Genomic DNA, 19,569 nt, shown 5'->3' on the forward strand with positions numbered 1-19,569 from the left:
GTCTGACAGGAACACTGCTGTTAGTCCTACAACGCCCAGAAAGAGTTTGCTTTTGGCGATTGTACCTTCTCAGTGATAGGAAGATGTTATTGGTTTCTGTTAAGTATTTCAAAGAGTGTTTCTTTTTTGTGTGTACAAGAAATGGAATCTGCCGTGTCTTTTCTCCTTCATGTTTGATATAAACTCTGACTCTTGTGGGACTTTGTGACAAGGTACGTGCTGTGATCAGTTGTTCTCTTTGAATATATTTGGTTACCAGTTTGAATCTTTTTCTTTAGTCAAGTAATCAAGTCATGAAGGGTTTGCAGTCTGTGAATCTGAAAGATGATAAATCACATAGCATTCTATAAAAGGGTTTGCATGCCCAAATGCTAGCAAGAAACTCCTTTTCAATTTTTGCATAACGTTTTCCTGTTCTGGTAAGAGTTCGAAAGCAGAATGTGACTGACATACATTCTGAAACATGCAGTCATAGTAACCCTCCACCTAGTCTGTAGCTTTTTGCATCAGTGGTAACTGTTGTGGGCTTGTGGCATCCTAAAACTATCAGACTGGGGCATTGGAGGTCATGTCCCTTATCTTTCTACAGGCAGTCTACTGATCTGGTCCACAAAACCAAGAAGTGGTGGATTTCAATCATAGGTGTAGTAGTTGTGTCTCTGCTGAGATACAGTGGTGTTTCTGTTTTGAGATGTCATGCAAATATCAATGTTCTCACAATGTAATGGCATTTATCTCCTATGGGCATGGCTTTGTTCCATGATGTGTAATACTGTCCAAAGAACTCTAGTTCACCTTGACAAAAATGCATTTCTCCTTCTTTCTTTAGCTTGAGTTCAGGTTCATGGTTCCTAATCCTAACAATGGCCAGTGTTTTGTCATAATCTTCCATTGATGTGCTATGTATTAGAATGTCATTCATGAAGACAATTATTTATTTTATGTTTCTGAGGAGTTCTGTCATCATCTTTTGAAAAATCTCTGGCACATGTGCAATAAATGGTAAGCGCTGAAAGCAAAATCTCCCCAGAAGTGTAATAAATGTAGTAAGTTTCATACTCTGACTTAACAACGGCATTTGCCAGAAACCACTTGAAGTATCCAATTTGAAAAATACTTTGGTTCTTGAGACTTTTGAGAGAAGGTCCTTTAGTGGTGGAACTACATACTTTTGCCTGACTAAAGTTTTATTTAGTTTTTTTTTTAATCTACACAGATGCATTCCCCCCTTTTTTCTTGATGACTAATATCATGACACAAGATAGGCTTAGTTGCTTCCTTAATTATGCTTAAGTCCTTAAATTTCTTGGTGTTTCTATGCTATATGATTTGGCACCAAATCTTCAAATACTGTCCAGAGGATCACCTTTTAATGGAGCAGGATTCCAAATATTCCTTCTGTTTCTCCCCTTGTTTTTGGTAGTTCCATTCTAGCAGCTACTCTGCGACTGAGGAGATTGTCCAGATTATCATTTCACCCATGCAGCAAACACAAACTGCTTGCTGTCTTGTTTGTATGTGTCAGAGTTCAATTTACAAGTGAAACTTGAAAGCGGGGTAGAAAACAAAGAGAAAGGGTAACAAGAGATTAACATATGAAAATGGAGTTGTTTAAAAAGGGGTTAAGCCAGAGGTTGCCAACCTTTTTGGGCCAGTGGGCACATTTGGAATTGTTAGGAAATCATAAAATGACTGCCATGGATCCTGGCGGGCAGGAGGGGAGGCAGAATAGGAGTTCTTCTGGAACTTTGTCTGGTAACCATTTTTATAGGTTCTCTTTTAATGTTTTGAATTACAATATATCTTTTAACAATAATACCATAGTGCTGTTTTCAAACATTAAATAATACTTCTTTGCCAAACTTGTGCACTAGCATATTTGCAGTGTCAGTGTAACTTGATGTTGCATTAGTGTGGCTGCTTAGTTAGCATGCTTTATGTCAAGCCCTTAAAAGTACTAGCACAAGATGTCTTAGGATCAGACTGTTCACTAGTTTGAAAGCTTTTTGAAAAGAACAGCAGCAGAGTGCTGTTTCTGGGGGATGCACCATGTTTTCAGTCATAGGGCCATATCTCATAGTAGTTTTCATATATTACACCATCAGTAAACTGCCAGTGTAAGCTCACCCATAGGGGCTAAGATTTGTGACTTCAGCTAGTTTGAACATCAGTCTAAAGAGTGTTTTGTTCATTCATGTTAAGTGATAAAGCATGTTTTACACTGCTTCTAAGATGTGTTATCTTCTACAGATTCCTATAAAATAGATATAGAAAACTGCTGTGCGCACATCCTCCCCCACAGTGACAAAAGGAGTCGGGTGGTTTTGAGATAAAACATTAAACATTGGCTCTGAACTAAATCTGAGCCCACCGAAAACATTCTACTTGCTGGATTTTGGCTCAGGTCTCTACCGATGACTCTGCAGCTTCTGAAATACAATCACTCAGTAGCATTCTGGCTGCACTGATAGCTGGTCAACTCCCTTCAGCTCTCCAGGAATTATGCCAGGTTACAGCTTTCTAAAAAGGGCCTTTGTTAAGCAGCCATTTAACAAGTGTTCTAATATTTATACAAAATGGAAGGCTGTCAGGGAAAAGGGAACGGAGAAGGTTAACAGAGGCAGAGCAAGGATCTGAAGGCTATTAACAGCCAGTAGCAAGTCCCTATCTGGGGTTTTCTTGCAAATCAATTTGTCAGAAAAGAGAATCAATGCAGCTAGCAAGAAGAAAACCAAGCATCTTGCAGATAAGAAAGTGAGAGGGCAACTCTGCAGCAACTTCCCACACTGCTGTTTTGTCGCTTTAGTTGTAAATTATGAATGTACAGTGCCTTTTTGGCCTGGGGAAGCAAGTTCCTTTGCTTTGGAGGTTTTTTGTACTAACACTGCAGATTTGGGCATGCAAGCTACTTGTTCAATGCTGATAGCACTGCTAACATGCTGGGCTTACAATTTCTTCCACCCATGCTGTGGACTATGATCAGGGACTGTGTGGGATGCAACCGGGAGATCATCCAGCACAAAAAAGCCCTTGTGAATGGAGGAGAACTAAACACCATTTCACACATGAACAATTCCCCCACACAGATATTATTTCAGTGTAGGAAAGCCATGTCAGATAATCACATACATGCTCATTTCCTTCCATGTACACACAGATGTCCACAAAAGTTGTCTCTGTGTAGGAAATTATCTTGCGTGAAGCAGATGTGAGTGTTGGGATTCACTGTGATTGGTAGAATTCGGGTCAATTTGTGGAATGGGTGATGGTGCTCTCAGGAATCCTGTTTACCATGCAAGGGCAGCCAATGTGATGACCTCCAGAAGTTGTTGGACTCCCATTAGCCCTAGCCAGCATGGCCAATGGTTGGGGATGGTGGGAGCAGGAGCCCAACAACATCTGGAGGGCACCATATTGACTGTCCCTGCTCTAGTTACGGCTATTGTGTCTCCACACTCTGACCTGGTTTGCATGCAACGCTAAACCAAACCATGGCAAGGGTGAAAGAGCAAACATGCTGTTTCCTACAGTGCAGATTACAGCTGCTTTGCTTCTGCTTCAGTCTTGCTGCAGTGCTGCTGTGAGCTAAGCCATGATTTGGCTTCGTGCTATGTCCAAATCTGCTCATGGCTTATCACTAAAGACAAGCCATGAGCTGTAGCTAAGGCTTGTTCTATGGTTTCCCATGGCTTAGCTCACATCAGTGTGGTGGCAGCAGCAGGACTGGAGGAGGAGCATAAGCGGCCATCGTCTTCTCTCTGGGAACCTGCAGGTTTGCTTGTTCACACTAAGTCATGGTTTGGTTTAGGGTTATGTCCCAACTGGGCCTCTGACTAATGCAAATACAATACAATTCCCTGCCACTTTGTTTTCCCTTCTACTTTGTATCCTAAGGAGGCATACACATCTGAACAAGGGCACCTTTAATAATTGTCACACTTCTAATTTTTTATCATGATGGAAGAATATATAACCTTTCCATAATGTGTGTAGCCATTTCTAGTTTCTCCTCAGAAAGTGAATGAAGATGCCATTACCCACAAGGCACCATGCCAGATCCCAGTACAGTGTGTTCCAAGAATTCATGCGTAGGTGGAATGTGGAAGAGCAGGATAGTACAATCTGATTAAAAGAGCATCAGGAAACTACCATAAATAAATGGATGACAGGAAAGGGAATAGCCAAATGCAGTAACGTAAGGTGGAGGATAACTCATATGTCATCCTTGTGAATTTAAACTGTACGTCAGAAGCTTTTAAATGAGGGTCAATCAAAGACATGAGAGAGATAATTGGAAAAGTCAGTAATCCTATAAAAATAAAACAATACTTTACTTGGTTTAGAAAAAAGAGATAACTAAGAGGGGACTTATAAAATCATGAACAATGTGAAGAGAAACTGTCTACCCTGTCCCATAAGAACAGGACATTAAGTTTTTCAGAGAAGTAGCATGGTATTTGGTCTGGGATGAAGAAAGATCTACTTCTTCACAGTGGTTCATTAACCTATGGCATTAATTGCCATGTATGTATGTAAGCCCAACCTTAGCTCATTTTTATAGCTGTTACCCACAGTATCAATACAGAGCCCCCATGTTTTGAGGCAGTCTACCTTGCCTAAGTGAATTTGGCAACAAACTGAAGGGTGTGATTATTGCAATTTTTTTCCTGTCTCATAAGTTTATCAGAGACACCTGGCTGTCCACACTCAGAGGCGGAATGATGGACTTGCTAGACCTTTGATCTGAACCAGCAAGGCAGCTATTATGCTGTTGTATTCTTTACAAAAAGCTTTGAGCCTTTGAACAGGGTGAAGTTGTCTTTGGAAGAGTTGACAAGTTCAAAGAGCCAGCCAGTCATCTTGAGGGAAACAAGAATGTTCCAAAATAAAGGACCTTCTCTTAACGATAATTTTTTCTCCAGAAACCACATTTCACTTTGAAATGCTTGCAAACTTTTTGCTATTGTTTTGGCACACGCTGCATTGGCCTATTGGAGTCATAAGGCATAGTTATAGACAAATTCAAATAACTAGGAGCATATGGCAGAAAACAGGGACGTTGCAAGGGCAATGAGGGATAGCTTTAAAAATTAGGTTCAGGTCAGAGACCCTTGACAAGATATTGGATAATTGGCTAGGCAGTAATGGTGACAACAAGCATTTAAGGGCTATAATAGATAACAAACTGGATCAACAGTGTCACACAGTGGAGTGAAAAGGAGGCCAATGTAATTTTAGACTGAATGAACAGGACCATTCATATCCAGGAACTATTAAGCAATAAATAGTATGGTGCTACTCAGCCATTTTTAAAACTCAAGCTCAGGGCCAGCGCCAGGCATGACTGGGCCCCTGGGCATCAGCCGGCCCTTGGGCATCAGCCTGCCCTGGACCCGTGATGGCATAGCCCCCCCCCCATTCAGGCAGCACAGGACTAATAAGCCTGCCTGTGCATCCCACCTACCTCTCTGATCCTGTGAATGGTGTGCACACATGCCTGACATCAACCAGGATGGTGGGAGGGGCGTCAGCCCCATAGGGCAGCCCCATCTTGGTTGATGACAGGTATGTACACACAGTGCACATATCATTCACAGGGATGGGAGAGGTAGGTGGGGTGTGCGTATGCCTTTATTGAAGCCCACACTGACTGTATTGGGGGGATGGTGCCTGAGAGCTCCCTCTCCACAATCTCTGGCAGGGTCGGGAGCTGACACTACGGCGGAATGGGAGCACTACCCTCCCACCCTAAGGAGGGGCCCTTCAGGGGTCCCTCTGGGCTGTAGGGCCCCTCAGCTGGGGCCCAACCTGGTCATTCCCTGGCGCTGGCCCTGCTGAAGCTGAAGTAGTGCTAGGATTTAGTTACTGCCTAGGTTCATTCCCAGGATCTATTTTCATTGACAGGGCTCAGCTCTGAAACATATGAAGTAAGGATAGACAAAAGTGCCCCTGAGTAACTGCAGAGCATCTTTCCAACTTCTAAGTAACTAGAGTGTCCCTGCACACTGGGTATTGGGAGGAATGGAATTTGGATTAAATTCCATTTGTGAGGGTAAGGTCCTTTAAAGGACGGTAGTTAGGTGAGCCAACGATCTTATCCAAAAGGCAGCCAGGAAAGAACAAATAGGTGCATATAAAGTCACTTGGCAAAGGTCTAGGTAGGTGAGAAAAAAGGTAAGGTCATCCAGATATGTAAGCAGCTGTTCCTCAGCCAGAGTAGAACTAAAGAGGTGATATCACTTGATAAGTTGTTACAAGGCACTGAAGGTAAATAAAATCCTAGGTAAGGCTAGGCCCTATATAGTGCAGGCCTGAAGACGGGCACTTCTCCTACTCTCCATGGCCACCTATCTGATGTGCACTTTGTGCTGTTAGGCTGGCAAGCTAGTGTGGGAGGTGCTCTGTTCCATGGTCCCTGTGGAAGATCTTGGCTCTGGTTCTACAGGCTCTGGTGTGGTATCTTCTGGGTCAGCAGGCTCCTGCCTACCACCCTTGGCTTTAGTGGTTCCCTCGTCACCAGCATCAGGCTCAGAGCTAGGAACCTGATTTGGCTCCTTAGCTAGTGATGCTATAGTCTCTGACTTGGTATCCTGGTCACTGCCGGACTCTGGAGTCCTGAAACCCAGAGGTTAGTCTGTGGTATCTCATTTTGCAGGGCTGAGAAAGGACTGTGCGTGGGGCCCCAGGGAACTGTTTCCAGTCCAAGGAGACAATATTAGGCTAGATCAGCCAACTATGTAACAGTATAAACTGGTTGACAGTATAAACTGGGAACCATGGCATGGGAATAACTGAAGCCTAGACATTTGCTTTGATTAAGGTAGAAACTGAGGTCAGCCACGGATCCAGAATCCATATCTCTTTTCCTAGAGTTTGAAGAGTAACGTCTGATATTTTCATGCAGATTGTATTTCTCCTTTTGAGTTTAGTCAACTTCAACCAGTTGCTGTCCTGCTGCCCCAACTGCTGAGTTTGCCAAACAAAGCAATACATTTGTAACTAACTGTTCCATATATTCTTGTCTTGCAGGTGGAAACTCCTCTAATGGCCAATACAGCACTCAGCAGAAGCACTTCAGCTCCAAATCCCAAACAAATGGCACAGCCCCCAAAAGCTCTGTAAGTTCAAAAACCTAGTGGTTTCTGTCACCTATTCATTGCTAATTTCTGGATAATGATGATTACCACCAGTGTTTAAAAGAATCTGCTTTCCATTGTTGCCCTCTCTGCTTTCATAAAACTGGTCCCCATGGTACTATGCAGTCTTGCAGTGGTTTTGTCATTAAAATATCCCAGTGTTGGTGTCAATGGTAGCTATGCCAGTTTTGTAAGTTTCCGTGCACAGCAGCATGGATATTGTTGAGAGCAGATTCACTGAGGACGGTGCCTGTCAATGACAAATAAAGGGATGGTGTGAAAAGACCCCATTTGATATTACAGCTGGCATTGGTGTGTGTGCATGGGGGGGTGACATTTGCAGGGCAAACCAAATACAGTGTGATATTTCATTTGATGAAAGAGCCAATTTCCTTTTGAAAATATACATTCCCTTTTTTCCTGCTGTTGTAGCTGTACCACCCACCAGCCCAGAAAGGATACAGCACTGTGAAATCTACTGGCTGGTCTTCTCGCTCAGCAGTGGACCTTAGACCCAACCAGAGAGTGGCCTCCATCAGCAATGGTGTTGGGCCAAAGGGCCCAGCTTATGGCACAAATTACACCCTGTCTCAATCTGCCAACACTGCCTCCCGCCCCAGATCTTATCATGAGCGGAACTACCGGGCACATCAGAACTATGACACCATGTCCCTGCACTCCCTGCGCCTGGCAGATGGGCCAGTCAGTCCTGGGGGTGTGGAGGACCACTACAGCATTGTGTCGGAGCAGCTGGATCCATTGGCCCAGGCAACTCTCTACAAAAACAGGGGAGGTGGTGGTTTCAGCAGATCCTACGCATTTGAAAGGCAGATGAGTGCTGGCTCTAATGCTGGCGTGAAAGGGCCCATCGACTGGATGGATGGTGTGGAGGCACCCCAAAACAGGACTGTCATCCGTGCACCAGCCATGCGTACCTTGCAGCGTTTCCAGAGCAACAACCGTTCTCGCTTTAGCACTGGCTCCTTTAGCGGTGTCCAGGCCTCTCAGGGAGGGAGTGGAAACTCCTATGCAGGAGTGATGGAACGTAGTTCCCGTGCCCCCTCTGTGCGCAGCTTAGCTGAATCCAACCACCATTTGCAAGATCTGCGCGCCATTGACATGTATGATGGTCAAAACACACTGATGTCTCAGCAGTCCTTCTCTGGCGGGTGAGTGTGCTGTGATGAACTTGTGGGATGTGGCAGTGTTCTATTCCCAACTAAAGTGGCTTGAAGAAAGAGGAACAGGAAGATTTTTCTCCATTAGGGACATGGAGCTTCTGGTTTTTAGCATAGTGTTCCTCCAGCCTTGGTACATTTTGTAAAATTAGTCTGGTGTTTGAGGTGGCTGATCCTCACTTGTTGTTTAATGCCGCTCAGTGCAGCAGGGAAATATCCTTCTCTGGGTCATGCATTTGCTCTAACAGCAAAGTACAACTGATAATGCTGAAAGGGCGACAATAGGGCTTATGCTCTGCAATCCCCAAGATTCCCCAACTTCATGATAGGATGCTATGACTACAACATCCTGAAGTCAGAACCAACGTGGCAGCCTCTATCGACTTGGTTATGGCTAGTCAGGTGTTGACATATGGGTCTGGTTAATAAATATACTTGTCTATAAATTCTTCCTGTAATTCCCTTTGGGGTGAAGTATAGAATACTATGATGTACTCTGTATTCTGCATAACCACTGTGAAAGCACAGAATATGGAATCCATTCTGGTATTTTGCATTCTGAGAATCTCGTCTCGTAATTTTGAAAAACAAAGCATGTTTCTAGCCATCATGGTTAGAGAAGAAAGGCATAGAAATTGGAGAACTGAATAGCAAAGGTTCAGAAAACAGAGCAAGGCAGAACAAGGTTTGCAGTTGTTGTGAAGTGTGCTTTACTACTGTGCAGGATCCCCTATCCTTCTTGAATGTCTGCTGTCTTCTCATTGACCATCTAATCCTAATTTCCAAACGCTTTTCTTCATCTGCCTTCCCAATTTTTAACAAAATAATTTTGGTCCCCCTCCACAATTCTTTTCATACCTCAAATCTGCAAACTGGATAAAAAAGGATATGCAGATTTGCTTAAGAGAGGTTTGGATTATTTTAAAACACAGCATTCAGAGGGACTTTATTAGAGCTCTTTGTAAATGAGGAAAAGAATGGAAATTGCTTAATATCCTCTCTGACTAGACCTTGGTTTTCAGGTTTGATGACATTGATCTTCCCTCTGCGGTGAAATACCTGATGGCCAGTGACCCCAACTTACAGGTGCTTGGAGCTGCCTACATCCAGCACAAATGCTATAGCGACAATGATGCCAAGAAGCAGGTGAGGCAGAAGAGGGCAGATCCCAAGATGTGCTGTACCCAAGGCGTGAGCCTATTTGTCGGGGAACAAACATTTGTTGCAGGTTTAGGCTGCATATATGCCATACATTTAAAGCACATGACTTTTCCTCAAGAATCCTGGAAACTGTAGTTTCCCCTTCACAGAAATACAGTTCCCAACACCCTTAACAAACTACAGTTCCCAGGATTCTTTGGGGGACATCATATGCTTTAAATGTATGGTGTGTATACAGCCCCAGTCATTGATGTGTCTCATTTGAAAGGCGGCAGCATTACTCAGTAATGACAACTTTAATGAGTTGGTTTCTTTCTGTTGGGGGTGGAGAGGTTATCTGGGATGAGAAGAAGGGTAGGCTGCCTTTGGTGGGGTGACATACTAGAGATTGGGGAGTGCCTCACAGGGATCTGCTTTCTTGTTTCTCTCTTACAACTCTCTCTCTCTTTCGTGACAGGCCCGCAGCCTCCAAGCTGTGCCCAAACTAGTGAAGCTCTTCAACAACTCCAACCAAGAGGTGCAGCGCCATGCCACTGGAGCCATGCGCAACCTCATCTATGACAATGCCGAAAATAAGCTGATGCTGGTAGAAGAAAATGGAATCTATGAGCTGATGCACACTTTGCGTGAACAAGATGATGAATTGCGCAAGAATGTCACAGGTGAGAGAACTTTGCATTGGGCAAGTTATGGAGCAGATGGTTTAGGGACAGCAAGCTCTGTCCCGCTTTGGAAACAGGGAAAGACAAAAGGAGCGGGGGTATATTGGTGGAACTGAGAAGTCATCACTCTGTGAACACCCACAGTTTCACAGTCTCTGATTCAGAAAAGCCTAAAAAGATATGCAGTTAGTCATAGGGTGACTCTAGCAAAGGTAGAGCAGGCTACAAGTTATGTTTGCCACAAAGGTGCAGCCAAAAATAGTTTCCCTATGAAAAGCCAGCCGCTGCTGCACTGTCGCATCCAGGAGCACTTGCAGCGACTTGAATTCTGCCTGTCTGCATTCCGTGGGTTTGGCTACAACGAGTAGGAGAGGGGAAACGCAAAACATGTTGGCCCTGATCCTTGTGAGTAGTGGTCAGATGTTTGAGCAGGAGGGAGACAACATGTCTTGGGAAAGCTGTTTTTGGTGGCATCCTCAAGGCAGCCTGGCTCTCACTCCTATGTTCAAAAAGGACAGGGTTATTAATGCATGCACCAGACCCAGAAACTACAAGACCATGGAATTATTTATTGTATTTTCTATATTTGCATACAGCCAGTAGCGACTAAGGCAATTCAAAGTAAAATATAGTGAAATCAATACAATACTAAAGCAAATCGGTCATAAAAAAAACAGTCAATAAACCCAAATATCTCTCTGTAATTCATAGAAACCTAGGAAGTTGCCTTATGCCACATCAGACCTTTGCACCATCTAGCTCAGTGTAGTCCACATTCACTATTCTGCTGGTTCCGGTGCATCTCCACCTCTCTCTTCTGAAAATGGGGGCACACAGCTCTAGTCAAACCCTGCCCCTTTTGAACTGTAAAACCTGGTGGGAACAACTTGAGTGCATTTTTATAAAATTTGCTTCAAAGAGATTTCGCAGTTGATTGGCAGATCAACCTGTTCTCCCTCCAGGTGTGGCCAATGGAAATGCTTTGCTGTAGGCAACTAGTGTGCTCACAGCCTAACTGGGAATAGCTCTCTGAGGTTTCAGGCAGGGGACATTCCCAGCTCTTCCTGCGGATTGAACCTGGGACCTTCTGTGTACAAAGCAATTTCCCCATCCTTGAGCTGTGGCCCTTCACCAGTTTCCTAGGTGCTGAGACTGGGGGGAGGAGCATGAAGTAGGAAGAGGATTCCTGAGGCAGGTAAATCCTTCCTCCCGTCATTAATTGGCAGCTGCATCTGGAGGTGTGGCTTCTCCAGGTTTCTGCACAGCAGGTAAGAAAGGGGCAAACAAACAGGTGGGGAGAAAGCTGCTAGGAGAAGCAGGGGAAGATGCTGCAGCTGTCTCATTGTCCCACTCAGTGACAAACTTAAAAGTGACAGAAGGAATCTTCGTTTTGTAACTTGGTAACTCTATCACCAGGCCAAAAAATGGCATGTAGTAGCTGCTACCATTAATTGGTCTACTTCACAGTGGTTTGTGTGTGTGTATATTAATAATTATAGCCAGGCTTTTTCAGAGTAATCTGTACGAGTGCTAATATGTGTTTAAACTGAAGTGTGACAGCACTGGAGATCCTAAACAGATCAAGAGAAGCACAAGAAAAGAGATGGAGATTAGGCACTGAGGGAAGGGCAGTGATGTACCGGAAATCACCAGGCAGGTTGTTGGCAGAGCTGAAACTAGTAGCTCCCACCATTTTAGCCCTCTTCCTTACCCACAAAGGGCAAAGCTAAATTCAGGGTTAATCGTGTGAATTCCATTAATGTGTATTTTTAAAAACAGAAATAGCAGCTGTGAAGGACCTAAATGGGTTGGGGAGCACCTCATTGCTATGGAGCAAATAACTCTCCCCCCATCCTTAAGCTGCTCTTTACACCAGAAACAGAGCATCCAACATGCATGTGAATTGCATTGATGCATCTAGTATGGCCCATGGACCACCTTGTTTGCACCTGTGTCATCCTTTGCACTACACACTACACAGTCTCATTCAGAGCTTTCCTCTATGCTGCCCCCTCTCTTACGTTCACCTTCAAAACTAGCCACTCTCCCCACCCGCAAATGTCCCAAATATTGCCTTGCTTCTCATTTCACAAATAGCTTGAAGCTGCCCTGACCTGCAAATAAAAAGTAGCAACTCCCAGCTTCTTGAAATGCTCTCTGAGCTGAGATTGAAATGCCTGTCCATTAACAAGCGGTGCACTGAAGAGAGAGATCCAGCAGAGGAGAGAGTACATTTGCTTCTTTTACAAAATGGCCTACCTAATCCTGCCCAACGGGCTCTGATTGTCTCATCTAATACCAGGGCTAATGGGTATGGCTATGATGCAATGTGCAATAACACTTATTACCAGCGTGGTGGAGTCTGTGAAAGTGGTTTTAGCTGAACACAATCAGAGGATGGAGAGAGTAATCCCCAGATATCACAGCCAGGGCACACCTCATTCTGTGCATGAGATTAGCCTTTCACTGTTGGTGTGTATGGATTGCAGGGAGGGAGAGACAGGCCAACTACTGCTTTCTTGCCTGTAGCTGACGGTGTGTGAGATTTCCCACCTTTGCTAACCATATGATGACAACAACAACAACAAAATGTTTTATAGGCATGTTTCCTCACCTCTCTTGTATCCTGCTGAGGCGCTTCATATGCAAATCAGTAAGCTCACAACACTGAAAGCAGACATTTTATTGATCCATTTATTGTCCCACTTATCGCAGTAGGACAGGGTGAATTGCAGTATTGTGCAAGGCTCACTTTCTAAATCAGACAAACTTACCCACATTGCTAGTTTTCATCTAATAGTTCCCTTCCCTCCCTATAATTGTAAACCTTCTCTCCCAGAGTATAATCTTAATATGAATAAATCCCTAGCCAAATCTGCATCACACCTTTCATTTTCACCGGAGGATATGTCACCTGATTCAGGCCAAAACTCACTTGCTTTCTCATGCCCCCACTCTTTTACAGGGATTTCCATTTTCCTCACACACCCATCCTCTATCTTCTCTCAACCAATTGTTTGCCCAGCCCCTTTCATACCAGGAGGTGCGTAAAAATTCCTTCCTTCAGAACAGAACAGCAACATGGCTTAGTGCTCCCATATTCAATCCCAACTTGAGGTGTATGCAGATAGCTTTGTTTCATCAGCAAATGAATATTGTCTGTTGAAGGCACTCTTGTTGGCTGAACTCTGATTCCTGTTCTGCATCCATGGCATGAGCCAATAACTTGAACTCAAGCTGTCATTGATCCTAACTTCTGATTTATCTGAACAGAACTTCCCCTAGTAATTTTTTTATTTTTCCCATCTATTATTTCTGTTTTTCTCAGTGACCATGATGTTTGCTCTTGGGAATTTTAATAGTAAATGGAGGGTGGGGAAGGGGATGTTTTGCTGCTCCCTTGCAATATCCAAAGTGTCTATTGATCTTGCTAGGCTCCACAAGGGGGGAAATAGTCTCTTGGCACAACCATCTGGAGCTCCACAACATACTGAGACATGGGGCCCATGCACCCCACCAGGGCTGACAATTTGCTCCCAGCTGTTTGGATTCCAGGCCAGCCCATTAAAGCACCATTGCCAGTGCTGGCATTGAATCACCCTGCTCAGCCGTGAGTGCAAGGAGGAGCTGGTTTTGCAAGTGGGCTTACCTCTAGCAGCAGTGCCTGTAAATTTATGGGAGAGCAAGTGGGAGAAGGAGACTAAAGGTTGCAGCCTAGGAAACTAAGTGGGGCTGGATGTGGGGCTGGTTGGTGCTGGGGGAACCACTTGGGAAAGCCTGCCCAGCACCCCTCACCCAAATCTGGTGCCGGGCCTAGCTGAAGAAATAGTCCTTTTGTAGACATGAAGCATCCTTGTAAGGGGAAAGAAAACAGAGCAAGCTTTGAGTCAGAGACATTATCCTGTTAGTAATGCAGAGGAAGGTCCCAAGCTTGAGGAACTGTACAGGGAAGGGGTTAGATGAGTTCCTGGAAGACAAGGTCGACACACGGCGGAGTCCAGGGTTGTCTTGCTCCAACAAGTTCATCTGACTCAACACCCCTGTCTTTGTAGTAAAACATCCCAGTAATGCTGAGTTTTACAGGACTTGGATCTATACAAGTTTCTACATGGCATCCGTCTGCTTTTTTCTCTTGCTGTCAGAAATAGACATTTCTCAGGGAGCTGGTAAGGACTTCTGTTTGGTCTCATCCTGTCACTCAGGCTGATTTAGTTGGTTAACAGATAACGGCCCAACGCTCTAATATTTGCATCTTTGGAGGCCTACTGAAATTAGCAGGGTTCTTGCGAACACTGATATATACAGTATTTGTAGAAAAGGATTGAGATATGTCCTTGAAGGGATAAAACCTTCAGATTATTTTATTTTATTATTATTTATTAAATGTATATCCTGCCATTCCTCCCAAAAGAGTCTAGTCTCTTGAGTGGTGAGAGACTCCAGGGGTTCCAGCACTTTCCCAGAGTTCAATTTCCATGGAATGAAGATCACTGGGGACTGTGGTGTCTTTGTGATACATGGTTTTATTTACATACATATACGGCCTGAGCAAAAGATGGAAAGGCTTGCAGCATTAACACTTCCCCTGTTAGGTTCCTAGGGGAATCTCCAAAGCCATAGCTTGGGATTCAGCACAGAGAGCAAGTTAGGCTTCTCTGTCTCTTTCCACCTCCGGCCCAGACTACATAAGAAGAGCCTGCTGGATCAGGACAGTGGCCCATCTAGTCCAGCATCCTGTTCATACAGCAGCCAGCCAGATGCCCATAGGAAACCCGCAAGCAGGATCTGAGTGCAACAGTACTCTCGCCTCCTGTGGCTTCTGGCAACTAGTTTTCAGAAGCATACTACCTCTTATTGTGGTGGCAAAGCATAGCTATTGTGGCTAGAAGCCTTTGATACTGTTATCCTCCAAGAATTTGTCTAATCCATCCAAATTTGTGGCCATCACTGCCTCTTGTGGGAGCAAATTCCATAGTTTAACTATGTGCTGTGTGAGGAAGTTCTTTCTTTTGACTGTCCTGAACATTCAGATTCATTGGATGTCTATAGGTTCTGGTGTTACAAGAGAGGGAGAAAAACCTCTCTGTCCACTCTTTCCATGCCATGCATAATTTTATAAACTTCTATCATGTCACCTCTGACTCGCCTTTTCTCTAGACTAAAAAGCCCCAAATGCTAGCCAGGTGAGGGGGGCTCATTCACCACAAGGGAACAGTACTTCAGGTGTTCCCCCCCCCCCATAGCTACTGTGTGTACACTCTTGGAAACCATATTTATTTATTTATTCATTCATTATTTGATGTATATCCCACCCTTCCTCCCAGCAGGAGCCCAGGGCAGCAAACAAAAGTGCTAAAACACATCAAAACGTAATAAAAACAGACCTTAAAATACATTAAAACAAAACAACTTTAAAAACTAAAAAAAAAAAAAAAGCTTTAAAAACTTCTTTTAAAAAGGGTTAAAAATATACTGTTTTCTAAAAATACATATTAAAAGCAATTCCAACACAGACGCAGACTGGGATAGGTCTCAACTTAAAAGGCTTGTTGAAAGAGGAAGGTCTTCAAAAGGCGCCAAAAAGATAACAGAGATGGCGCCTATCTAATATTTAAGGGTAGGGAATTCCACAGAGTAGGTGCCACTACACTAAATGTCCGTTTCCTATGTGGTGCAGAATGGACCTCCTGATAAGCTGGTATCTGCAGGAAGCCCTCACCTGCAGAGCGCAGTGATCGACTGGGTATATAAGGGGTAAGACAGTCTTTCAGTATCCTGGTCCCAAGCTGTATAGGGCTTTGTACACCAAAACTAGAACCCTGAGATTGGCCCGGTAGCAAATGGGCAGCCGGTGCAATTCTTTCAGCAGTGGGGTGACATGTTGGCGATACCCTGTCCCAGTGAGCAGTCTCGCCTCTGCATTTTGCACCAGCTGCAGCTTCCAGACCAACCTCAAGGGCAGCTCCACATACAGCACATTACAGCAATCCATCCATATGAATAAAAGGAAATCTAACTACTGCAAGGAGATCAGGATATGCTTCCCTTCTAGATAGTGTGTATATTTGTGTTTTTATGTGCTTGTTTTGGAATTGCTGTGGCTGTGGAGTTGAGCTTTGGATATGTACTGGAACAAATATAGCTATCCTTTTAAAAAAAAACATGGGGTACATCATTTTCACAATACAAGTATAGGTGGAGAACAATCATAGTTTCATTTGCTGAATAGGAAAGTTAATGCCTCTTATTATCTCCCCAGCAGATCAGTCCACAGAGCCCTGTGTGTGGATGGTGGAATCCAAGGTGCAATCTTACAACCACCTTGTCTGTTAGTCCATTGAATAAAATCATACCTTCTGAGCTGCAAATATATCTGTCCTTTTGAAATTACTTCCTAAAAAATTTGCAGAGCAGATACTTGGATTTTCAGTGCTTTGTTATTTTGTCCCTTTGGAACTGGTTAATTGCTTAGCGGGGTTTTCAAGAAGGTTTTGCACATGGTTGATTGATATTTGCTTTTTTACATTGATTTTCCAATTCACTTCTACCGTACTTTAAATAGCATAGTGTGGGAGGCTGTTTGCTTGCTAGCTACTCTTAATGCTTAAGGGATGGCTGTCTGGAAATGTGAACAGCTTCAAGGAAATGCTTTCACACAGAGGACCCCCAAATCAAACAAAGCAGGGACCTTGATGATACTTCAGGAATTAAGTAAAATCATTCAGCAAATAGCAGATATCATGCTATTCAGAGATTCATAGGGAAGGAACATAGGAAGCTGCCACAGAATCATAGAATAGTTGAGTCGCAAAGGTCCTATAAGGCCATCAAGTCCAACCCCCTGCTCAATGCAGGAATCCAAATCAATGCATTCCTGACAGATGGCTGTCCAGCTGCCTCTTGAATGCCTCCAGTGTCAGAGAGCCCACTACCTCTCTTGTAATTGGTTCCATTGTCATATGGCTCTAACAGGAAGTTTTTCCTGATGTTCACTTGAAATCTGGCTTCCTGCACCTTGAGCCCATTATTCCGTGTCCTGCACTCTGCGACAATAGAGAAGAGATCCCGGCCCTCCTCTGTGTGACAACCTTTCATGTACTTGAAGAGGGCTATCATAGCTCCCCTCAGTCTTTTCTTCTCAAGGCTAAACATGCCCAGTTCTCTCACTCTTTCCTCATAGGGCTTTGTTTCCACTCCCCTGATCATCCTTGTTGCCCTCCTCTGAACCTGTTCCAGTTTGTCTGCGTCCTTCTTGAAGTGCCGAGACCAGAACTGGATACAGTAATCAAGATGAGGCCTTTGCATTTATTCCTGTTGAATTTCATTCTGTTGTTTTCATCTCAATGTTCCAGCCTATCAAGGTCCGTTTGAATTTTGTTTCTGTCTTCCACGGTATTAGCTATGCCCCCCAATTTTGTATCATCTGCAAATTTGATAAGCATGCTCTGTACCTCCTCATCCAAGTCGTTAATAAAAATGTTGAAGAGCACTGGGCCCAGGACCAAGCCCTGTGGTACCCCACTCGTTACTTCTGCCCAGATTGAGAAGGAACCATTGATAAGCACTCTTTGAGTACGATTCTGTAGCCAACTGTGGATCCACCTGATAGTTGTTCCATCCAGCCCACATTTAGCTAGCTTGCTAATCAGAATATCATGGGGCACTTTCTCAAAAGCTTTGCTGAAGTCGAGATATATTACATCCACAGCATTCCCACAGTCTACAAGGGAGGTTACCCAATCAAAAAATGAGATAAGATTAGTTTGGCAGGATTTGTTCCTCATAAATCCATGTTGGCTGCTAGTAATCACTGCATTGTTTTCAAGGTGCTTACAGATTGACTGCTTTATAATCTGCTCCAGAGTTTTTCCAGGGATTGATGTTAGGCTGACTGGTCTGTAGTTTCCTGGTTTCTCCTTTTTGCCCTTTTCAAAGATAGGGACATTAGCTCTCCTGCAGTCATCCGGCACGTCACTGGTCCTCCATGATTTTGCAAAGATAATAGACAGCAGTTCTGAGAGTTCTTCAGCCAGTTCCTTCAATACTTTAGGATGCAGTTTATCAGGCCCTGCTGATTTGAACTTGTTCAAAGTGATTAGGTATTCCTTGACTGTTTGTCTATCAATCTCAAGCTCCAATCCTGCCCCTTCCACTTCATGTTTCCCAGGAGGGTCATAGACCCTTTTTTGGGAGAAGACTAAGCCAAAGTAGGAATTGAGCACTTCTGCCTTTTCTTTGTCATCTGTTATCATTTTGCCATCCTCATTGAGTAACTGTGCCACCATTTCTTTTCTCTTTTACTATGCACATACCTGAAGAAAGCTTTTTTGTTGCTTTTAGCATCTCTCGCTAACCTCAGTTCATTCTCAGCTTTAGCCTTCCTGACGCCATCCCTGCAATTCTGTGATACCTGCCTGTCCTCTTCCTTTGTGGCCTGGCCTTCTTTCCACTTCCTGTATGTGTCCTTTTTTGTTATCAAGTCATCTCTAAGGTTTTTGTGAAGCCACATTGGCTTCTTCTGCTGTCTCCCCCCTTTTTTCCTTGTTGGAATTGCTTGCCATTGCGCTTTTAGAATTTCTTTTTTTAGAAACTCCCACCGATCTTGGACTCCCTTTCTCATTAGGGTCGTTTGCCTTGGAACCATACTTACAATTGTTCCGAGTTTATAAAAATCAGCTTTCCTGAAGTCCAGGATGCGCGTGTAGCTACTGTCAGCTTTTGCTTCTGTTAAAATCAAGAATTCAAGTATGGTGTGGTCACTTTATCCCAGAGTTCCTGTAACCGCCACTTCATCCCCCAAATCATTTCTATTGGTTAGAATCATATACCAAATCAGACTATTGGTTCATCAAGCTCAGTATTGTCTATTCTGATTGGCAGTGGCTCTTCAGGGCTTCAGACATGGAACATTCCCAGCACCACCTGGAGATGGTGGGAATTGGACCTGAGACCTTCTGATGGTTACCACTGAGCTATGGCTCTTCCCCATGTGACTCAGTAAAGAAAATTGTGGTCTGGGGCTTGGGATGCTTTGGACCCTGCTCAGGCTTACTGGGTGGCCTTGAGAAAGTCACCCTGTGCCATCTGGTGACAGGCGGAAGCCACACTGACAAATTGCCATGTTTCCATGTGGTGAGTGTTCATGGCAATGGTCCAAAACACCTTTTAAGTATGGGTTGGTCCAGGAGGTGGCAAGTCAAGAACCTTAAAGTATATGAGGGCATTTGTAGGACTGCCATTTTGCTGGTACATCAGTTCAAAATGTTCCCATGAACTGAGTATTTGTAGAGCTAAAATATAATGACTGAACTCACAGGTTTATTTTGAGGGCAAGTGAGGTAAGGATTGTGAAGCATTTCATACAATGATGATGATGATGTTTTAAAAGCTTGCAGGAGCTTCCTAGCATGGTATAAACATTGCTGCTACTTG

General features: G+C 43.9%; 1 protein-coding gene across 5 annotated transcripts in view; it reads left to right on the forward strand.

The window, feature by feature from the left end:
• Positions 1-19,569, forward strand: part of PKP3 (plakophilin 3) — a 92,014-nt gene that overhangs the window by 60,589 nt on the left and 11,856 nt on the right. For all 5 annotated transcript variants that reach the window (XM_061609893.1, XM_061609892.1, XM_061609894.1 and 2 more), the window contains 4 exons: positions 7,030-7,118; positions 7,569-8,305; positions 9,337-9,460; positions 9,933-10,137. In XM_061609893.1, coding sequence (XP_061465877.1) covers positions 7,030-7,118; positions 7,569-8,305; positions 9,337-9,460; positions 9,933-10,137 — 1,155 coding nt within the window. The remainder of the gene's footprint in view (positions 1-7,029; positions 7,119-7,568; positions 8,306-9,336; positions 9,461-9,932; positions 10,138-19,569) is intronic.

Source organism: Rhineura floridana, chromosome 2 (assembly GCF_030035675.1).
Source record: "Rhineura floridana isolate rRhiFlo1 chromosome 2, rRhiFlo1.hap2, whole genome shotgun sequence".
NCBI lineage: Eukaryota > Metazoa > Chordata > Lepidosauria > Squamata > Rhineuridae > Rhineura > Rhineura floridana.